The sequence below is a fragment of the Microtus pennsylvanicus genome, chromosome 21, assembly GCF_037038515.1.
Source record: "Microtus pennsylvanicus isolate mMicPen1 chromosome 21, mMicPen1.hap1, whole genome shotgun sequence".
NCBI classification, from domain to species: Eukaryota; Metazoa; Chordata; class Mammalia; order Rodentia; family Cricetidae; genus Microtus; species Microtus pennsylvanicus.
Window position 1 is genome coordinate 11,638,818 of NC_134599.1, and position 22,655 is coordinate 11,661,472.

The 22,655-nt window shown below is 45.5% G+C and overlaps 1 protein-coding gene across 2 annotated transcripts in view; it reads left to right on the top strand.

The window, feature by feature from the left end:
- Creb5 (cAMP responsive element binding protein 5) overlaps nt 1-22,655 on the top strand; it is a 393,781-nt gene that overhangs the window by 362,352 nt on the left and 8,774 nt on the right. For both annotated transcript variants that reach the window (XM_075955284.1, XM_075955285.1), the window contains 2 exons: nt 11,985-12,308; nt 16,457-16,684. In XM_075955284.1, the coding sequence (XP_075811399.1) occupies nt 11,985-12,308; nt 16,457-16,684 (552 nt within the window). The remainder of the gene's footprint in view (nt 1-11,984; nt 12,309-16,456; nt 16,685-22,655) is intronic.

Genomic DNA, 22,655 nt, shown 5'->3' on the forward strand with positions numbered 1-22,655 from the left:
ATGGGTTTTATCTGGACACCACCCCATCATCCACAGAAAAGCATCTCTGCTTAACTGATGTCTGCTGTTACAGAGATCTGAATTCTATCTGAAATCAAAGTGAAGTACATCTAGGCAGGGTGGTGCATGCCTCTAATCCTCGCATCAGAAGGCATAGACAGGAGAATCATGAGTTTGAGGGTAGCCTGGGATACTAAGGGAGACCCTGTTTCATCAAACCAAGAGTTGGGAACTATAATTCAAAGATAGAGGGCTTCCTTACTATGTGCAGGGCCCTGGTTTTGATCCCCATGCAATCTGAAAACAAAGCAAAGAGCAATACACTTGGAGAGCTTATCCCTCCGCACAAATCCAGGCTTAAATGAGAAGTGTAACTGCTGTTTCTAGCTTCCAACCTATGTCTGGATGGTCAGCATAGATAGGGTACACACTCCTAGGCTTCTAGGGTTGTTCCGCTATGTACACTTGTCTGTAAATGAATATACATATTATATTTAATATATGATAATATACAATATAATGTATGTATTCAAAATCTGGGGTAGTAGAAGCAAGGGACTTGTATGCCTCTATTTCCACTACTCTTCCTCTGCCTACATCTCTCTAACATTCCACTCAAGAGCGCCATGGCTTCCAAGAGAAGCAGTGGTGGGTACCCAGGCTGAACTTAAGCTTATTGAGTAGAATCAACAAAAGCGCTTAGATGTATTTCTCATATTGGAATCTGATTTTAAACCTGTTTTCTTCTTAGAGGAAGTAATTGGAGTCATTTGCATAATATTTATTTACAAATTGAATTTTAGTAGCCATCCCTCCTACGTTCAGAAGGGATTTTGAGCTACTAAATAATAGAACCAAGTGATCTCATTTAAAACATGGCTCCACTCAGAGCTAATGATGCTTTTACTATAATAAGTCACGGATTGGACTCTCAACAGTTTTTCTTTTTAGCAAAGTATATAGTGTGTGGTACCCACCAAGGAGGCTGAGTAATGATGGATTTCCTTCTGTTTATAAGCTTTGGAAAGAAGTCAAGGATAGTTTTGAGTGGAAAAAAAAGAGAAAAAATAAATAGCAGAACTGAAATAATACCAAGAAAAAATATTAATATTTTTCTCTTTTGGGAAAAGATTCCTAAGACCAACACAAGGGTTCAGTGGATAAAGGCACTTGCCACCAAACCTGAAGATTTGAGTTGAATTCCTGGGACTCCCACGGTGGGAGGAAAGAAATGGACTCTGAAAGCTGCCCTCTGACCTCCACATGTGTGCTGCCCTCTGACCTCCACATGTGTGCTGCGACTCTCACACATGCACATACATGCACACACGCACACACGCGCACACATGCACACAATGCACACATGCACACACATGCACACATGCACACATGCACACACATGCATACAGATGTGCACAGCCACTTGTACAGGCATCACTGAAAACTGAAAATAAAAATGTTTCTACTCAGATAAGGTCAGTGTCGCCAGGCAGACTAGACTAGGTTGCAAGCTCAGAGAATATGAACATGGAGGAAATATTCTCACCCAGAGTGCAATCATTTCCTGACTGAAGAAGTCCTCTGAACTGTGTTGACTGCAGACCTGAGCGGTCTTGTTCAACACGATGCCATTCTGAAATCAACGTGGGGGGGATGGCTGGGTTGGGATACCTTCAGAAGTGCGAGAACAGCTCTTCATTGCTAGAACTGCCATCTCTGTTTCCCCGGCCTTGGTGGTTGACAAGTTTAGTGAACCATTTTGTTAGGTTCTGGTTAACCGTACATGGTTTGAAATCCTTACAGAAGTGGGAAATTTCCTAGTAGAATGTTCTTCATATAAAAACACCCCTACGGGATGCAACTTCGCCCTATCCGTCATAGCAGAAACAGATTTTCTTGCCCAAATATAGAGAAATGAAGAATTTCCTTGATAATAACCCTCTGGTGGTGAATTAGTCTTGAAACTAGGGTGGAGTAGACAATTCTCCAGAAACGGGGGTGGGTTGAACTTGTTTCTGAGTGTAGATATGTTGACTCAACCTTGCACTCACTTCTCCCTTTCAATGCCCTGCCTCCTCCCTGCGCACAGGTATCAGACCCTCGAGCAGAAGGTATTTTCTGTTGTGGTAGAAGCTTCCTCCCTCCCAGTCTCCCTGCCTCCCTTCTGCCCTGTCCCTGCCAGCCTCGTTCATTATCTTCTCTGTCTTCCACTATCTCTCCTGTAACCATGCAAGGGCCCCACCAAGCAACCTGCACCCTAGAAAAAATCACCAAGTTTCGGGCCCCTTTTATTAGCGTCCAAGCAGATGGCTTAGTATTTCTTCATGAGAACTTTCCTTGTCTCCAAATGTGGGGGTTGGACTATGCCACCTGCTTCATAGCTTGGGAACCTTCAAGGAGCCTTGACTCTCTTCAGGAAATTAGTGGCTAGCCCGAACTACCCCCAGAGCCCAGGGAATAGTTGCTCAAGCGCAAGCTGGAGCCAGAAAACTAACGACCTGGGCTAGAGAAGACTGCAGATCGTGAAGAGACTACCTCCAGCTTGTGACTTCTTGGAGGGGTCGTTTTCAATTCATCAGTCAACCAGAAAGCTTTCTAGGTGGAATGTGTAGAATGGTATTCAGGTGTGATGATGATTTAAAGAGATGGTGGCACACTCCCAGCCCCATCGTCTGCCTTGCCTGTGTTTGGGGCGGTAGAGCAGTAGGCTTGGATCCTACACTAAAGTAGCTCCACAGAGACGACAGACTGGGAAGAAGGAAACAGCTGAAGCTACAGCTGTTGCGATGGGCAAACAAATGATTCTGATGCTGTCACCTGGGAACTGAGGCCTGAAGAACAGCTAAGAGACTCAGCATCTCATAATACTGGTACTAAGTCAGCTTTAAAATGTAGGAGAGATTCACAGGGATCTGGATGCTGTTTTCTTGGCCATAGTTTTAAAGCATTTTATAGAACATCTTCTTGCTGTATACACATTCAAGGGGCTGGGTTCTTCATAAGCTATGAATCTCTGCCATGCCCACATTTGAAATGCTTTAAATTGTATGCATCTGGGCTCTCTCTTTCTCTCTCTCTCTCTCTCTCTCTCTCTCTCTCTCTCTCTCTCTCTCTCTCTCTCTCACACACACACACACACACACACACACACACACGAAGTTTGCATATGATGGTGTTTCTAGTCAATGTTGACTTCCTTCTGGATCTCTCTGCAGGCTCTCCCTGCCAAGGAAGACCAGGATGTTCACAAGGACAGCATGTGTAGAGCCCGGGGCTAATGCTAAATATGCTTTTCCTCTCTCAAATGACTGCTGAGTCAAGAATCAAAATCTAGACCAGAGAGGGTGGGCCTGGAGTTCTTTAACATAAAGATGAAGTCATCAAAATTTAGTTTTGTGACTGTTGGTCGGACCACTAATACCCCTAAACCCAAAGAGTAGTTTGTATGGTACTTTTGTATCAACCAGAGTCTTATCATCTTCCGCTCTCCTCCCACATCCATGAAGATCAATGACACAGGCTGGACTGGACACCCAGCGTATGTTAATAGCCTTGGATGTGGACACCGCCACCTACCCCAGAAAGAAGAGGAACACCCGGAGGGCCCTTGACCCTAGCGACCCCAGCAGGACCTTTGACCCAGTCATATAACTGGATCGAAGCCAAAAGATGATGTTTCGGAGTGTCGCACCATGGTCAGCTCTCCCAAGGGTTAGCCAGCAACATGTCCATAAAAAGTACTTCTCCAGTTCCTCTGGCGCTCGGGGACAGACTTCACAGTTAGAAGTGTGGGTGTCATAGTGGTTGGGGTGCCCTCTGGGGACGGCCTCAGGGCACTGCCTCCTTATTGATGGAGCTGTCCTCCCAAGAGCATGGAAAATGACCCAGTGGAGAACCAGGTGATGTGGTGGCAGTTGGCTGTTCCACTCAAGTATCCCTTGCCAAGTCCTGCACCCCCGGCATCAGACATGACAATGATATTATTGTCACCTGCTAGGACCAAGGAGTGCATTTAAAGGGTACACCATATGGAAAGTTTTTCTCTGGCCATCTTGCTAGGGATTATGGGAATTTGAGCAAGAGGAGGAACGGCTTTTCTTCTTTATTCACTGCACCTCCTTTGCCAAGTCATTAGATCACAACTCAGCAAAGGCCCTGGGATGCATATGTAAAATGAAGTCCTTGGGGAAGTTAACTCTAAATTTCCTGATTTCTGTGCAACTAAAACTCTAATCTCAGGGCTGTGTGAGCATGGCGTTTCCATGGTGAATTACAAACGCAAAGGTCTGCTTTTTCTCGTGCACATTACCGCCTGTGATCCCTAGGAAGACTTCATCTGAAATAACATAACAAGGGATTGCGTTTTTCCAATAGCAATTGTTTCTATAAAACTCAGGAGTGAGCCCTCACCTAAAGTCATCTAGGTTTGTGGGCATTGGGGTTCTAGGGCTAAATAGTGTGTGCAACAAGACAAAGGGAATGTTCTCTGACGGTTGCCTCCTGAAAGACTCTTTCTATGGAGAAAACTTCCAACCTTTGTTTGGAAGATACAGCACGGGAAGGCACTACTCAGGGGGACTGGCAGGCAGCTTGCTGGCAGCCCACTGTGTGCTCAGCACCTTTAACATCCACAGGGAAACTGGCAGATACTACGTTCTAGGGAACCAATTACTGCCAAGCTCATCTTCTCGTGTTTAGGCCCAGTGACTTAAAAGGAGCAGAGAGCTCTAGAGTTAAGCGATCTCACCGGGTGTCCAAGTGAGAACAAGAAAGGGCAGTCCAAGAACAGGCATTTTAAATGGAAAACTGAGATTGTGAGATGTCTTCCTCATCCCTTCATGCGCGCACACGCGCGCGCACATACACACACACACAACTATTAGCTCACCACTGTCTCTGCCTTGCTATTGAACATGGCTAGATGGGTCAACTTATCAATTAAAAAAAAAACAACCAACGCTTGAATCAGGTGAATATGTCTGGACATGTGAACCCTGGACACCCATCCCAATCCTACGTGGGGGAAAATGAAGCCCACATGATGCCCAGATAAAGCTGACATGTTCCCCAGAGAAAACTCCACTAAGGGTGCAATATGATGCTACCATTTGAGGGGGGCAGTCAGAGGAGGAAACCTGGACTCATACACGTTGCGACCATGTGTGAATCAGGGAAGAATCAGGTTCTTTCTGTCTTGCCTGAAGAGCGTCTAGTCCAGTTTGACAGATGTAACTGGAAAACTACCTCTGCTGATTCAATGGCTGTATTGCCCAAGAATGTTTCACAACCCCCCCCCCCATCCTGTTACACGCGTCCTTGTGCCACACTCTGTATCCTTCAGACTGTTTTAGACAGTAGATTTTTTTCTTTGTTTTGCTAACCAAGCATAGGTATTGCTTCACTCCTGTTGAATTTCCCTGAGTAAGCAGTCTTGTAGTACCGGCAGTCGGCATATCTAACCTTCTATTGGCCTTCTATCACCAAGTTGGGACCATATCTTCCTTTTGATTTCAAGTCAGCTAACAGATGACTGTGTCGCAAGCAAAGGAGGGGTCCAGTTGCTTGCTGAAGGGACAAAGTCCTAGGAGACAAACACTGGAAACCTGATGTGGGCTGTCGGCATTCTAGAACCAAGCGTCATCTGGCTCTCTCCTAGACAGTGTTGTGTTTCCGTCAGACGGAAAGAGATTCCCATTTAGCTTTGACTTCAACACTTTAGCTCTGTAGTGCTGAGCTTGTGCCTTAGATTTCCATTGCTGTGCTAAAACGCCATGACTAAAAGCAACCAAGAAAGGAGTTTATTTCACCTTTGAGCTTGTAGTCTATCATCCAGGAAAGTCAGGGAAGGCACTCAAGGGAGGAACCTGGGGGCCAGGACTGAAGCAGGGACCATGGAGGAGAGCTGTTTTCTGGCTTTGCTCATCGTCTTTTCTTATAGCACTGAGGAGCACCTACCCAGGGGTGGCTATCCATAGGAGGCTGGGTCCTCCTGCATCAATGGTCAATCAATAATATGCTCAACAGCTTGCCCATGGGCTCATCTGACGGGGTGTGTCTTCTCAGCTGAATTTCCGCCTTCCCAAAAGACTCTAGCGTGTGTTACAATGGCATGAAACGAGCCAGCACAGGCTGGAACCCTGGCTAAACAAGAGCTCCGCTACTAAGCCACAAACCCAGCCAGTTGCATTATTATTATTTTTTAATGTTTTTCAAGTTGAGACAAAATTCTTATAAAATTCTTATAACCACTTTATAGCACGCATCTCAGTAGTCCTTAGGTCATTCGGCAGACTGTGTAGTTGCCACCGCTGCACTTCCAACGCGTTTTCTGCTCTCACAGGGTAACCCTGCGCCTCTTACCTAGGCCCTGGCCACTTCTAGTCTGTTCTCTGGCTTTGCGTGTATTAGATTCATCACATAAATGTGACCTTCTGGGTCTGGATTTTTAAAATATACTGTAATGTTCGTGACATTCTATGTTACAATATAATTGTCTCTTACGTCTTTTAGTGAATTTTTAAATTTTTAAGGCAAAACCACAGTATTTTATTATTAAGGAAAAGGGGCTTTGATGAGAAACAAAGTAGGATTTTAGTTAATTATCTTCATAACAATTCTGGGACATATGAGTTCTAAGAATTAAGCTCATACAGTACTTCTCAGTAGACACTCTGACGTCCACATGTGGACTCGGATACTAAAATCTGCCGTACATATGATGCTCACAGCTCATGTCCCTTTCCGTGCCATCCCCTCTAACCCTTACTATTCTTACTTTAGAATAAACCTAAAATCGAAATTAGTTCTTTGTAGGTATTAAAATCAGTGACTAAATAACTGACTTAATTTCTGTTTATTTATGTGAACTAATTCATTATGTTCACTTCAGAAGTCCTTGCAGGTAGAGGACGTAGGGAGTCTTTGGTACTAAAAGCTCACATCTAGCAAAGCCTTTGGTCTCACACCACTGGGCACCACCAGAAGCTGCTACTAACTCCTTCCTTGGCACCACTATGCGGAAGAAGCCAAAGAAAGAAGACACTGCACCTTGAAGCAGTGTTTTGAAAAATCCGATAGTAGCAATAACTATGGAAAATATGAAACAGAAATAGAGATTTTGCCACATTTGTAATAGCTAGCTTGTTCCTTGTGGCCAGCCCAGGAACTACATTTCTGTGTGATCACTTAGAAAGGGCAGTTTATAGTTACACGTTTTCTAGAAAGAATGTTCCCACCTTCTCCACCTCCCACCCAATTGAATTTCAAGTAAAATTTAATAATCTAGCTCGGCTTTCCGAGGCTATGAACAATTCCAAGGCAATCCACCCCACTGAAGGAGCTTTCAAATGAACACAAATGTTTCTAATTGGCCCGAACAAGTCGCTAATGGGAGAAAGACTGCCTGGGGTGTGTGTGGGTGTGTATGTGCCATGTTTGTGTTGTGTGTGTGGGTGCGTGTGTACTCACACAAGCACACATTCCCACATGCTTGTGAGACTGACAACGTGAGAATTATCTGGGGTTTACACAAGATGTGCTGTGATAAAAAAAAAAAAAAAACTGAGGCCTGGCACCTTGGCACTCAGCAGTGGCACCCTGAAGCAGAGAGGGGTGGACGGCTAGTTCCCTCCTGGGACTCAGTGCCAGGGCAACAGGCCCACGCTCCCACAGGAAACAGCAAACAAGCAGCTGGTGAAGCAGGCCGATGGAACCAAGACGACCTTTAATTGACTGAAAACAGCTGTGTGCCGGGGTCCTCCAGAGAAAGCCAGTCCAATCTTCTTCTCTCTTGTAGCCTCAGCTCAGTATCTCTTTATTTGTTCATCCACGTCCGTCTCACACTCTTGTCTTCTCCCGGCATGCAACAATGTATCGTTTCAAACAAGACACCTCTCAGCTTCCCAAAGAAAGCTCATTCTGCAAAGCTCAGCTCGGCCTCACTTGTTGATCATTCATCAGACCTCAGAGAGTGGGGTGCATTTATCTAAACTGGGGGTATTTTGTTGGTTCATGGTGCATGTACTCCCTTCGGCGTGGCAGCACCGCACAGGGGAGCAGCAGTTCCGTGACTGTCAGAACTGCCCCAAACTGGTCTGAAGTGGCACTGGCAGTGTGGGAAAGGACATGCGCAGGGCAGCTGAATGATTGGTTGTCTTCAGCTGTGCTGGAGGCTCAGGGCTGAAGGATAAACTTAGCCGAGGCCCAAGGTTTTCTAAAGGGAGTCAAAGTCCTCATTGCCGTACTGGAGTGTAGTTTTTCTCTCCACTGAGTCTTAAAAGCCCTGGTTTGATGTATCTTTCATTTACTTCAGACAGCAAATAACAAAGTGCCCAGTGCCGTGCTGGCGTGGAGTCAAAACCTAATAAATATTTGCTGGGTGAATAAATAGTTAAATGGAATGTTATTAGCGTTGCTAGTGTTATTGCCTTGGCTTGGAACATACAAGAACAGACTTGAGGCAATCAAGTAATTTCCCTTCATCGGTACAGGCTAATTATTCGAGAGATGAAGATCGGGTGCACGGTATGTATTTGTCAGGCTCCGTTTGCTTCTAATTAAAGGTGGGAAAGGCAGTGCAAGCAACGAGGAGACAAGACGATGGCCCACTCCAGCACAGCTTTTGGATTTTCCATGCCTTGATTTCAAAGAGACATGAAGATAAATTTATTGTGCCCCCTCTCTCAGCCATTTGCTTCCTTTTGCTCTGCCATTTTCTAGAGGGCAGGCTGGGTATTGGGGGGATAGGTCCTTTAATATCACTTTTAGGGGTCAACTGCCTCCATGACTTCTGCTAACAAATATATAACCCTCCTGACAAAAATCGTGTGTGGTGTTCCAAGACAAAAATGCTATGTCTGCACTCTAAGCCTTGGAAGTACCATTCATTCATTCATATATTAATTTCATATGCAATTACATATTGGTTTCAGTACTGAGGCTGGTAAGTTAACACTTAACAAAATCCAAAAATGGTTCTATTCTCATAATCCAGTGATGAATCAATATTAATGGAATAACCATCCTAAAAGTTATAGAAGCAACATACGTACTTTTTTTTCTAAAAGGTATATGACTGTACTGAGAACACACGTCATTGGGAATTGACTCTGAGAAGAAGGCAGGGAGGATTTTACTAGTGAGCAGCCCGGAGCTAAGCGTTATGTCTGAAAAAAAGGAAAAGCCAGCTCAGACAAGAGCCATCAGACACTGATGTTGCTGCCTGGGGACAGCAGGGCCTGGCCGTGGCTTACCATATCTGCTTTGGTATGAGTGGATATAAGGATGAATTCCTCAAAAATACAAGGGGAGAGATGATGCCCAAGCCTGGATGTTTCTGTGCGGTAGCAGACCTTTTAGAAATTCTCGTCAGCCACCCCCCTTCCTCCTACATGCAGGGGGCCTTCCATCCCCAGCTGCCTGCTGAGTACCAGACACACAGGTCTGCTTTTGCAACCTGCAGCGTGACCTCTGTCTTGTCAACTCTACAAGCTCTTCCTTTTTGTGATGGGGAAGTACCATGACACAACTAATCCTACTTCCGGGAGAGGGTGAATGACTTGGCTTCCCAGACTCACTTTCCCATTCAGAGAATGGCGCCTGCCCCTTACCAGCAGCCGTGCCTGCCCCTTTGTATTATCCATAGAATGTTAGCATAGAATGAGGACAAGCCAGGGATCAATTAATGCTTGATTGTTCATATTAGCTACTTTTATGGATATAAAATGGGTTAAAGTAACAAAAGTAACATATAACAACCTTCATAGAAATCATTGTCTGAGGGCACATGCCACCTATAGAGGAAGGGTGCTAGGGCACAGGGCAAAATGCTCTTACTTTTTCACATAGTATTCTGGTACCAGATGGATTTTTTTAACTGTAAAACTGCATGCAAATATATGTGTGCATGCGTGTCTGCATACAGCCCAGGCTGGCCTTGAACTTGAAAGTTTCCTGCCTCATCCTCTTCAGTGCTAGAATTACAGGCCCACTATGTTTTTATAATGAAACTTGAGGTTCATCTAGGTATGACGCAGGAAGTCAACTCAAAACACAACTTCAACATAATCTCTTTCATTCATACTTTTTTTTCTCTTAAATTTGGAAACAGCATTCAGCGCCTTTCCGGTTAAGGGAAACAGCACTATCTGAAGTGAATCATTCCATTTCAAGCACTCATTATGACTTCTGATGTTCCAGTCATCCCACCTGCTCCTCCCATTCTCCGTGTGCTAACATGGGCTTCTGGAATTCTGCTCACCCACCGTTATGAGCAACACACTGGCTCCAAGTGGCTGACTTCACTCCACTCTTAAGCATGGCTTAAATTTTTTATAATGAGCATTTTTTTTGTTTTGTTTTTAGAAAAACAATGACATCACCTCTCAAACACAGAGCTGTTCCCATTCCTGTTTAGTAGTAAACACAGGGCCCAAGGCCTAAGCTTTGCCAGGGTTGAAGAAGCTCACCTTCCTCCTGATTGTCCTTAGCAAGTCGATGCTGCCCTTGCCATGGTTACTGCTCATACAGGAGAGGTCTAGTGGACTCCCTGGTTGCTGAATCGAGATACAGAAAGTATCTGTAATGATGATCCGTGTCCACACAGCATTCCGTCCTGTCCTCCTTTGGAGGCACTTTATGTTTAAGATTCGGTTAGCTGAGCTGGCTAAGACGATTGGTGTGCTGGCTGGAGAAGCCTGGTGTCTGTTTTCATCTGAGGGCTGTTCTTCATCCCAGGGATGCTCAGCACTCTCATCTGATAAGAACACAAATATGGAGAGAACTTAAGCCCCCTAGCCTTCCTGAAGCTAACGTGAGCGAGCTTGCCAGATTCTCATATCCCCCCAGCAAACATTTCCAAGCAGTAACTGCATTGCGGGGTTTTAGCACACCAGGGACCCACAGGATTAGGATAACGGCCCACACAGAAAACAAGGCTGAAGGAACTGGGTTACTATTGACAGCCGACTGATCCCCAGCCCATAGGCCAAATCACACTTTGTGCTCTGACTTTGTACATAAGCTAAGAGTGGTTTTGACATTTTAAGTGATTGGGCACAAAAAGAAACAAAACAAGAAAATACTTGATGTTATGACTGTTATATGAAATGCCAGTTTCCTATACACAGTAAAGTTGCATGGCAGAGCAGCAGGGTGTGTTCTCTTCAGCTGCTTGGGAGTTACGATGGCTGACCTGAGAGAGTGAAGTCCACAGTGGGTTGGTCTGAGAACGCGGGCTGTCTGAAAACGTGGGCTTGCCGCTGCTCTAGGTTCAGGCGGGAAGCTACTGGTGTGCTTGCCTGTTTTGCAATGCAGGATGTTTCTTGGTGCGCATGCGCCTTGGTGGCCGTCACAGAAGGTGATGCGCGGTACCACAGACTGCTCTATTTTCCTCACTTCATACTTAGAGTTAGCAGAAAGTTAGTGTGAGAAAAATACGGTTTTCATGAGGGGTGGTGAGAACCATCATGGCAAAAGTATTTCCCGTTGCCTCGTGGATTGCTAAGGCTGATTTGAACTCTCGAAATAACAATACTCATTTTCCTCCATGCTAACATTTGATGTGATCTCTTCCTTGCGTCTGAGAAATCTTTTGAGAGACAAAATGTTTTATATTTGTGGTTTCTGCACACTAGTGAGAATGAGATCCCCCCCCCCACTAATGGCATTATTATATCAAATGGTTTCGTTTGGTTTGTACATTTTGCTACCAATAGGACAATCATGTGATGGTACAGTAGGAAATACCTTTTGATAAACCTTAATAGTCTTATACATTTGATATAACAGTTAACAGCACAGACAGTGACCCTCTGCCTATCATAATATTTTTTAAAATGAGATTCTACAAAGCTACCCACTCACAAAAGCTACCATAATCATAGCACCAAAAATATTATAGAATTAAATGTATGAGTTGTTTTTCTTTAAAATCTCCACCGTGTACATAAGTGACCTCGGTTTTCCTCCCCTTTTTATCGTTTCAGAGGTTGAAGGCCGCGCTGACCCACCACCCCGCGGCCATGTCGAATGGGAACATGAGCACCATCGGACACATGATGGAGATGATGGGCTCCCGGCAAGACCAGACGCCGCATCACCACATGCACTCCCACCCGCATCAGCACCAGACACTGCCGCCCCACCACCCCTACCCGCACCAGCACCAGCACCCCGCCCACCATCCCCACCCACAGCCTCACCACCAACAGAACCACCCGCACCACCACTCCCATTCCCACCTTCATGCACACCCGGCACACCACCAGACCTCGCCACACCCGCCCCTGCACACCGGCAACCAAGCACAGGTAGACTTTCACCGCGTTTCTTCCTTCTCTTCCGCATGCCAACCGCGCAAGCGCAAACTCGCCGTCATCTCTTGCTCCCTTGTTCGATAAGCCTCGGTTCTCCAGCTGACATGCTGGGGAGCTCTGTCCTAGGAAACTAGGAAGTGTCCGTGAACGATAAAGATGCGACTGGGTCATAATTTCTATAAATAATGTGGTAAATTTCCTCTTCAGTCTCTAGGGAACAAATGAAAACTAGAAGTTCTCAAAACCCTGTATTTTTGCAAGTGTGTCACAAGGTTTGTCCTAAAAAAAAAAAAAGTAAATATTGATAGGAGAATTAAAAGAAACTTAAACAGGGCTAGAGAGGTGGCTCAGCGGTTAAGAACACTGGCTCCTCTTCCAGAGGTCCTGAGTTCAATTCCTAGCAGTCCCACATGGTGGCTCACAACCATCTATAGTGGGATCTGATGCCCTCTTCTGGCATGTAGGTGTACGTGCAGACAGAGCACCCACACCAAAAGAGAGGCAGGGAAGAGAGGGAGAGTGGGGGGAGGGGAGAACACTTAAAAGGCTGGAGAGACAATGAAGAAGCTTGTCAAGGGATGCTCGGGTCCAAGGTGCTGTTAAGATGGTGAGAAGTGACTCACCCCTGACTGGGAAACACTTTGGAGGAAACAGAGAGGCTGCCAAGCTCCGCAGACAATCAGACCAAGAGAAAGGTCAGCTCCCAGGGGTGCAGTCAGTAGGGCTGACCAGCAAGAGGACAAGCATGCAGACTGCCCTTAAAGAGAGTTGGGGGACCAGGCAGACGTTATGTCACCCAGGCTAAGAAGACAAGCAAGTCCCTGTACAGAACTGGGTTTTCCTAAGTAGCTGAAGGACTTGTCCAAGAGTGTGGTGAGCCCTAGCCACTTGGGGCTTCGAGCAAGATGACCTTCGGTGTCTCCTCCACCCATTCCTCTCTGCCCAGTCCTAACCAGCTGGGTCAGAATGGCACTGGAACCAGGGTCTGCCAAGGAATGCTTATTCACTTTCTCCTCCGCTGTCTGCCTCTGGAGAAACACAAGCTCTCAGACTAGGGAAGGCTTTGAGCTCTTGAGCTCCCTGCCCTAACAAACCCAAACCAGGAAAGGTAAAGGGGTGGGGTGGGAGGAGACTGTCACAGGCAACTTACTAACCAATCTGTTAGATAAACTTAATTTTGCAGAGACCCCTAGTGGGGCTCCACATAGCGAGAAGAGATGCGCTATACAGCACAGGACCAGCTCTTTCCTTGACTGACTTTGGAGACTGTGAACAGAGATATAGATTAACCTCCCATAAACCTCGGCTTTCCCATTTGCCAATGGGATGAAATAAACTGACTCTCATGACTATGAAGCCACAGAGATTCTGAAAATTTTTCAAAACATATTATTCAGGATTAATTCTAAACTTAAATGATTCAAAAGAAGTTTAGTGAGTAGTTCAGTAACAACAGGTTCCCCTAGAGTGTATTTTTATTTACATTTTAGTTAACTGATGTACTAGGATCTGCATAGAAAGAAAGAAAGAGAGAGAGAGAGAGAGAGAGAGAGAGAGAGAGAGAGAGAGAGAAGGAAAGAAAAAAAGCATCTCAGGCAACGGCAACCCTTACACTCTGTGTTTGTTACTGAAGTATAAGGACATCAAGGTTTGGGCACCTTTCTGGACAAGTTATTTCAGAGACAAGTTTAACAGTTCTTCTTTTTTAAAATATGAAAGCCATTCATTAGCTAAGTGCCAATTAGCCAATTGCCCTGTTTCAAGTCAGTAAGTGCCCAATTGTATATGCAATTAGCTAATTGCTATTGTAATTAGCTACACTCAGAGTTTCTTTTCTAAATCCTATTCTACAAAGAAAAACTCTATATCTGGGGATCGTTTAGACAATATTCTACACTACCACTCTTATGGTAGTTATGTGGACCTGGTTGATCACTGAGCAGATCTTGTCAAGTTCTTCAATTATTTGCTAGTCTGAACAATAGATACAGAAATCTCCGATGGTCCTTTCCAATCTGAGAGTCGAAGTTAATTTGGGACAAATTCTGTCTTCTTCACATGGCCGTTTATTATTTTTTTTTCAGTCAAAATTTGCCAAGCAGCTCTGCAGAGAGACTTCCATCTTGAACATAAAACACTGAGTCATGGTAGTTAGCAGGAACACAGATTCTGGTTTTAAGCTGTGTCTTCAAATCCTCCCGGCTGCCTGTGATTTCCATGCCCAACATAGGCGTGAATTTCAGAAGGCAAGTGACACTTCATGGTCACCAGGAAGATTGCTTAACCAACATTCCCTAGGCCAACCCCTGGACCCACACTGGGCCTCAACTCCCCCTCAGTCAGCACACAGGGTAGATGTACAGGAAAGATGTCTGAGGGTCAGTTTGATTGACGTCAGGGGAGTAGCACACGGCATTGAGAAGTCTTTGCTCTGAAGAATAAAATCCAATTCTGCTTAATTTCATCTTGGTTAGTAAGAGATCTCATAAGAGAAAAGCAGACGTGAATGTGGCCAGCTGCAAGGAGCCAGCCTGCTTCCTCCTGCTGCCCGGTTCCTCAGGAGCCAGCTCAGGGGTCAGCGATGGAAACGACACACTTTGCTACATCTCAGCCAATGGCAGAGATTATGTCATAGGCAGCCACCCCTGTGAGTAAGACCTTAGAAAATTGACTTACTTCATGATCCCTCTGTGATTGGGCCGAAAGGAATTGTCAATAAAGAGTTTCAGAAAACATCTTCGCTTTAGATAAAATTACTGAGATGCTGTTCAACCGACCTCCTGAGCCTGATTCTTTTATAGTTTAGTCATAGAAGGTTTGGCAGAGTTTAGGGCTGAAATCCATCCCCATCGGTCAACTGATGTCAACCTGAGGCCACTATTAGTGCAATTACAGTCATTCTGATTGATTTCAATCATGGATGCTGGAATATGTTAGTAAAGGGTTTTGAGCTTAGCTTTCTGAAAACTTTTTGCCTGTTATTTCTGTAGGTTAAATGTCTCTTGTAAAACAACTTTATAGGTATTACAACCGTAAACCTGGGTGACTGAGAGGCAGGAGCGGGAGGAAAGAGCAAAGTGCATTAGCAAAAGCATTAGGTGTCCAGACATATAAAGAGGAGTTGTAGAAATTTCACAAGGTACCGCGTGTCTGCTTCTTCGAGGGAAATAAAGCTGTCTGTGTGGGGGTCTCCAACCTTCCCGTGTTGTGGCGTCCCATGTAGGCCTTACAAGGGGTCTCGAAGCTTAGTAAAACTTTTTAATAAAGTATGTGACCGCTCCTAGTGTTTCTTTATAACGTAGGTATGTGTGAGGCAACCTGTCCTCACCGTCTAACCCTACAGTGTGCAACAGAGAGAAGGGCTGGCCGCAATTGCCAGCTTTCTAAGACCCTGTCCTACCCTAGAAAACCCTCCTGAGACTTCCTCCTCCTTAATCAGAGCCCTGAGGACCTTGAAGACCACACCCACCTGGAGGCTGTAGGCCCAGTTGGTCCCAGGTACTAAAAATGGAACAGGAACTAGGACCCCAACTGCATGCTGCATTTGCAAGGTTTTTCTATAGGAGTCTAGGGCTGACAGTGACAGCGTCCCATAGGTGTGCTCCCCTGATGTGATTTAAACACATTTGGAATCAAAGGAGCCCACAGCCTGCCGCGAGATTTTTCTGCAAAAGAAAACGCTGTCATGGAAATAGCCTTGACATCATCTGTTTCAGCCCAGTAACCGCCCAGGACCAATTTAATATTTTTATTTTTTTCTAAGATACAATAGCACAATTTAATGTTCTTTAAAGCATCTTAAATAAGACACTTTTAATACCCGAAGGAGAAACAAATGTTCCCTTCCCCCCCCCCCCCCCCCCGTGATCCTCCAAATGCCCGTCTAGAAAATAATTCCCCTGCTTGGGTCCTTCTGTTAGTCCCACCTGTATCTGGCCCAAATCCACAGACTACAGCTCGGCAACTCTGCTCTCAAACGTGTGGTTTCACTGTTTATTTCATTCACTGAGAACAAGTTTCACATGCTTACTAAAAAGCAGCGGACTTCCTAAGCTTTGCTCGTGTAACACTGGCTCGGGAGTCTTCCTTACCCAACAGGTTTTTCCGGGTCCCCATCACTTCCTCCCTCTCTATCCCCTCAGGTTTCACCAGCCACACAACAGATGCAACCAACCCAGACCATACAACCGCCCCAGCCTACAGGGGGACGCCGGCGAAGGGTGGTGGATGAGGACCCGGATGAGAGGCGAAGGAAATTTCTGGAAAGGAACCGGGCTGCCGCCACCCGTTGCAGACAGAAGAGGAAGGTCTGGGTGATGTCACTGGAAAAGAAAGCAGAAGAGCTCACCCAGACAAACATGCAGCTTCAGGTGCGGTCCCCAGTCCCTTCCCCAAGCCTTGTCAGGGTTGGCATTTCCTGCCCCGCGGCCGCTTGTTGACCCACGCATCCTACCACACACCTCGCCTCAGAGGAACCCCAGGCCCTCTCATCCAGCATCATTAGTGCTTCGGTGCCATTGGTCCTCCCACAAGAGGTGAGGGACGCAAGGGACCAAACACAGAAGTGTGGCTTCAAGCCTGGGTTTGGCGGCTACTGACTGCGCTAAGCTTTCTGGCTCTCGGTTTCCTCATGTGTAAATGGGGAACAATTTAGAGTTGGGGGAAAGATGTGAGCTGATGTTCATGATGCAGTTAGAATGGTCCCTGGCATGGAAGGCTTTTCGTCTGGAAGCCATGTGGAACCACCAGGCTGAGGGTACCTTGGCATACACCCGGTTGTCTGTATTTCTGTTTTTTAATGGCAGAATATTTTATATGTTTGGTGGTTGTTAGCTTTGTCTGCTCTGAAAGTAAAAGCCTGTTTTCATCTTCATTCCAAACTCAGCAAGGTTGGAATCATGTGTGATTTTTGCTTTCCAGGGCTGGCATAGCTAGGGACATCTGTAGAGAAGCTGTTTCTGGGGTTGTTCTGGGGGATGAGGAAAGTAACCAATGTGTGGGCTTCTCAGGAGAACCCCAGTAGGTCAATGATGCCATTCAGGCTGCTGGTTCTAACATGGGGAAGGTTCTCAAGAGAAAATGGCAAATACGTTGACATATGACAAACACCTTCAGGGACCTTGGGAAGTGTTTTAGATTCAACCAGCCCTTCCCAGAGTTGAGAGGGACCCATGGACATAAGGAAGGGTGTAAGGTTACTCAATAGAAACTTAGTAATTGATAGTCTCTCCAGCCAGTCTCAGAACACCTATAGGTAGGCTTTATTTGTTTGTTTGTTGTTTAGAGACAGAGCATTGGGTAGCCCACACTGGCCTTGAACTTGCTGTGTATCTAAGGATGACTTTGAACCTCTGATCCCCTTGCCTCTAGCTGGAAAGTGCAGGCATTGCAGGCATGTGACATCACACTCAATTTTATGTGGTGCCAGGGATCAAGCTTCACTGATGTTAGGCAAGCTCTCTGCCACCCGAGCTTACATCCCCAGTCATCTCTGCATCCTTTCAAAGGAGCGCTTGGGATGGCAAACCCCAGTGTCTTTGCATTGTGAGTTGCATTTAACAAAAAGGAATCGTGGCATCCAGTGTACAAAGGAAGATTGGTGTATCCTCCTGAACTCAATAACTTACATTCATACCCCCCATCTAAATATATCACCCTTTTTGTGATAGACATGATGAAGTTAGAAAATGCACAGCTTACATAAAAGTAAGCTCGAATGCCAATTCATATACACATTTGGGACCATATTTCACTGCACCTCCTCCCTACTGGCTATTCCTTATTCTAGCATAGGACCTACACAGGGTTTTTGTTTTATCGTTGAACAAGCTCCCTGTCTCTAGAGTGTCCACAGGCTGGCGGCCTGACCAACTTGGTTTGATTGCAGAGCATCAAACCACAAAGCGGTGTCTGGAGCTAGACACCTTCAAAGCCACAGCTACACCCAGGCTGGGCAGACTAGTCTATGAGGAGCTTTTAACAAGAGCGTGGATAAGCATTTTAGCATTCATGGCTCCATTTTCACTTTGACACGTGTTTTAAAGGTTATTAAGGGATGAAGAAATGGCTTAGCAGTTAAAAGCACTTGCTGCTCTTCTAGAGGACTCAAGATTAGTTCGCAGCACCCATATAGAGTTTATGGCTGCCTGTGTCTCCAGTTCTGGGACATCCAATGACCTCTTCTGGCCTCTTTGGAACCCGTATACACATGACATACATTCACACAGATATACACAAATTAAAAAAATGCTGAAGTATGATTGGAACCTTAAACCTACAGTTTCACAGGCACTATTTTATAATGAGTGAACGCTCCGGGCGGGGCAGACCCAGCACACATGGTGGCATTGGCTAAGCAACGAGCAAAGCAGGAGTTACTTCCTAGCAGTTCTGAGCTCTACAGGAGGATGGTGGAGGCCCATGGGGTTCCCAATTTGAGAGCCGTTGACTCTGGGAATCTTTGTTACATCCTGTGAAATATAGGCTGTTTCATGGCATCTTCTGCTTCTACAGACTAGAATCAGGAGAAAGCCCCTCCCTCAGTTGCACAACTACAATGTCTCCAGACATTGCCACCTGCCCCCACCCCTGGTTGGAGTAGAGAGTGTGGTGGTACAAAAGTTAGCTTCAGATGAGTGCAGGTTCTTTAAAACAGAGCCGTGAATAACCAGCAGACACATGTCAGATTCAAAACTTTAAATCAGTGTGAATTAAAATGAATCCTTGAAGGTTTTCTCCGGGATCTTTGCTGCGGAGAGTCACAGCAGAGAACTGCACAGAAAGATGCCCTGGAGTCTGAGGTCAGATGCGTTTGGGCCTTGACAGCCACTTATTTATGACTGCTTTCCAAAAACATACAAAGTCCATTTACCCTTTGCTAGACACTAATTCACTGTGTGTGTGCGTGCGCACATGCTTAATATTTTAGAGCCCAAATAGCTAAGACAGCCAAGGAAAAGAGGTACTAAGTCCCAAGAACAGAGATTACAAAAAACAGAAACCTCAGCCCTAGAGAGTCTATGCAGCAGACACTGGTAATTTTTGGTTACAAAATCAGTACAGGGGAAGCAAAAAAGCTCAGCAAGACCACTAACTGACAGTTTTCAACCATTGCTTGCAGCACTGGGACCAGAGAGGCAAAAGCCACAGCAGCCCCGTGTTCTCTCCTGTACTGTGTGTTGTGTGTCATGCCCTGTGATGTGGGGGAGAATGTCACAGCCTCCGCCACCTTTGGGTGACCCTTTTCCACTCACCGTCAGAAGAAAAAGGTGTCTCTCTTGAGACTGGTTCCATGAGCCAGATTTTAAGTAAACAGAAATAGAAGGTGCTAAACAAACAAAGTGCAGCCAGATGGAATAGCCAAGGTCCGAGTGGCCAGCTGCCACCTTTGAGTTGTTTTCCAGAATAGAACCTTCTGGTCAGGCTGCCGCAGAGCTCCGGGTTGGAAAAACAAGACCTAGGAAAACAAAAAGCAGACCCCAGTCTTCATTGCAAATCTTTGCCCAAGAGGATAAACGCAGGTGTAGGATTTAGAGAAAGTTAGAAAAAGCCTAACCTGACATTTTACTATATGGAGAAACTGAGGTTTGGGGAGATGAGAAGTCACCCCAAATGTCAGATTATCAGTAAGTATCAAAAGAGTGAGTGATGACTTGGGCAAATCACCTGTGGCCCTAAGAAGCCCGTGCGCTGAGGGAGTCTGTGTCCGTGTGTACTGCTCTGACTGTGCGCTGCTGCTGTGGCAGTCCTAGGTCACTTGCGTTCGGTGGGGATATGGAAATCATCTGGTCACCCACTAAAGTAATTGCTTTTCCTTTTTAGTGCAAAGACACATGGTCTAAGTTGATGCTGAAATTTTAGACACACGAACCCAGGTCTGGGACTTGGCAAGGGAGCAGGCCAGATGGAAACTGTTGCTTGACAAATTGAAAGTCCTTTGTTTCTGAGGGGACCAAACCTGCCCTCAGCTAATCTGAAAAGGGGGGGAGGGGTTCTGGGCCCTTTGTGGCAATTATGTTTTTGGCACAAACTCCAGCTTATACCAAGAAGCATTGTGGATTTATCATATAACAAAATGACATTACCAAAGCCCCCAACTGTCAATGTGCCTGTCAGGGAATTTTGAACGTGCCATTTAAAGGATATTATTGAAGTGTGGAACACCTCGACATGATTGCTACTTCACCCCCAGGCAGATTTCTGGATTAAAAACACATCAGCGTGACGGGATCCTGCTGTAACCATCATTATCTAAATAGATAACTGCTTTAAAAACAGCAACCTCAGATTCATTCCACAGCTGAAAGCGGAAAGGACTGACTTCAACCAGAGAGTGCGTTTATTAGTTATACTTTGTTTTTAAAAACTGTTTTTCTACAAGCACCAAGGTGAACTTCAAAGGTGAACTTTTTCCTCAATTCATAAAGTGAGTTGATGCCTCACACGGTTCTGGCTTTTATTTCCTTGCTGAACTTCTAGGCCAAAAATTGACTTCTTCCATGCATTTTTGAGACATTTGCTATCTGGTTTTTCTCTTACAAAATGAATTCAAGGTGATTCTAGTCCTCTTACCTTGAAAAAGATTTTGACTAGAAACACAGTCTAGTGCGTATGCATTCCCTGCTTCCGTCTTCTTTGGATGCAGAGTCCTTAGATGCCGTGTGTGTGCAGAGCATCCCATCTAGGACAGCAGTCCAGTCTCCTTTCCCCAGTTCAGCAGCTCTTGCCCTTTGTCAACTCAAAGGGCCCTTGTGGCATCTGATGAAGGATCCAGACACTCTTTCTCAGTATGAGTGCATATGTGCACATACATGCTCGCTCGCGCTCTCTCTCTCTCTCTCTCTCTCTCTCTCTCTCTCTCTCTCTCTCTCTCGCTCTCTCTTTCTCTCCCTCTCTGTAATGAAACAATGACTATGCACTGTGTACTGTTAACATCTGATCTTCCAAAGGGTGCTGTGGTTGGCTTCCTCATGAGATACAAGGCCTGGAATATAAGCACCTGGGAGAATTCTCCAAGTAGTTCACTGTCAAATGAAGATCGAGATCAGCTCCTTCGTTTGATAGTTAGGTAATTGGCTTTCTCAACAGAAAGGCAACACAAAAATCCCTTTGGAATAAGAAGCTGTCTTTCTGGGAAGAAATAAACCAGTCCAGCCATTTTGGTTTGGACGTGGGTGGAGTGGTTTGGAAAGTCAGCCCCTACTACTGTCCTTAGAAATGGCGTCATCTTGTTTGACTCGCGGTGCTAGAGACACAGTCCAGGGCCTTGCCCTTGCCAGCAGGCACTGTACCACTGAGCCACCCCTTCAGCCCCCACCCCTTCGGACCCCAAACCTGATCATGCTGCTCAGCCCTGGGAAGGAGCTGCTTTCCCTGTGGGTGGCTGTACGAGAATTCCAAGGCTCTCGGGCTTTTCCTTATTCCCCACAGCATCAGAGTAATGTGTACTGAAGCCAGGGCCTGCTTATTTCTCTCTGATGATGTTCTTAACTGGTATTCACTTTCCAACTGTGACTGGGCCAACTAACACAATTACTAACATGAGAAATATGTACATATTCAAGTATATCCTTAAATGACAGTCAGTTTTTCCAGCACTCTGAGTCCCTACTTCATTTTTAGATAGGTTTTATTTTTTTTATGTTTTTTTCCTACATGGATGTATATACACTATGCATGTATCTAGTGCCCATGGAAACTAAAGAGGGCATTGTTGAATGCCCTGGAACTGGAGTTACGGATCGTTGTGAGCTACCATGTGGGTGCGGGAAACCCAAACCAGGTCCTCGCAAGAGGCCTGAACCATCTCTTCAGTCCTTGTTCCTGCATCCTTTCAGAACTTTATACTACTCAAGATCTCGGTTTTCCTCCTTACAACACATCGGTTCATTAATGAACCAAACGCTGCCGTGGCATAGTTTTAGTGAGAGACCCGAATGTGTGCTGCTTCATAGTACAGTGTGTGTGCTGCTTCATAGTGCAACGGCTCTGTGGAGACGGAAAGTGTATAGTTTAGGATGCGTTCCCACCAGTAGTGTGGAAAGCTGGCCAGTGGCATTATTGGTGTTTCAAAAAAGAAGCAATGGACACACCCTGACCAGAGCTCAAATGTTGCCTATAAAGGGTCACTGCCCAAGACACAGTGGGAGACAAAATGGAACCTGCCTTCACCTTCTCCAAGTTGGCCAACGACCTTCAAACATGATGTATTTCTAATTCAATAAGCGTTAAGAAAGCAAAATGATCAAGTTTGGTTGTGTTTGCTAACTTTAAAATTACTTAGTTTATTGTGGGGTGTGCCTGTGCCCGATCACACATGTTGAGACTGGGTTAACCATGGAA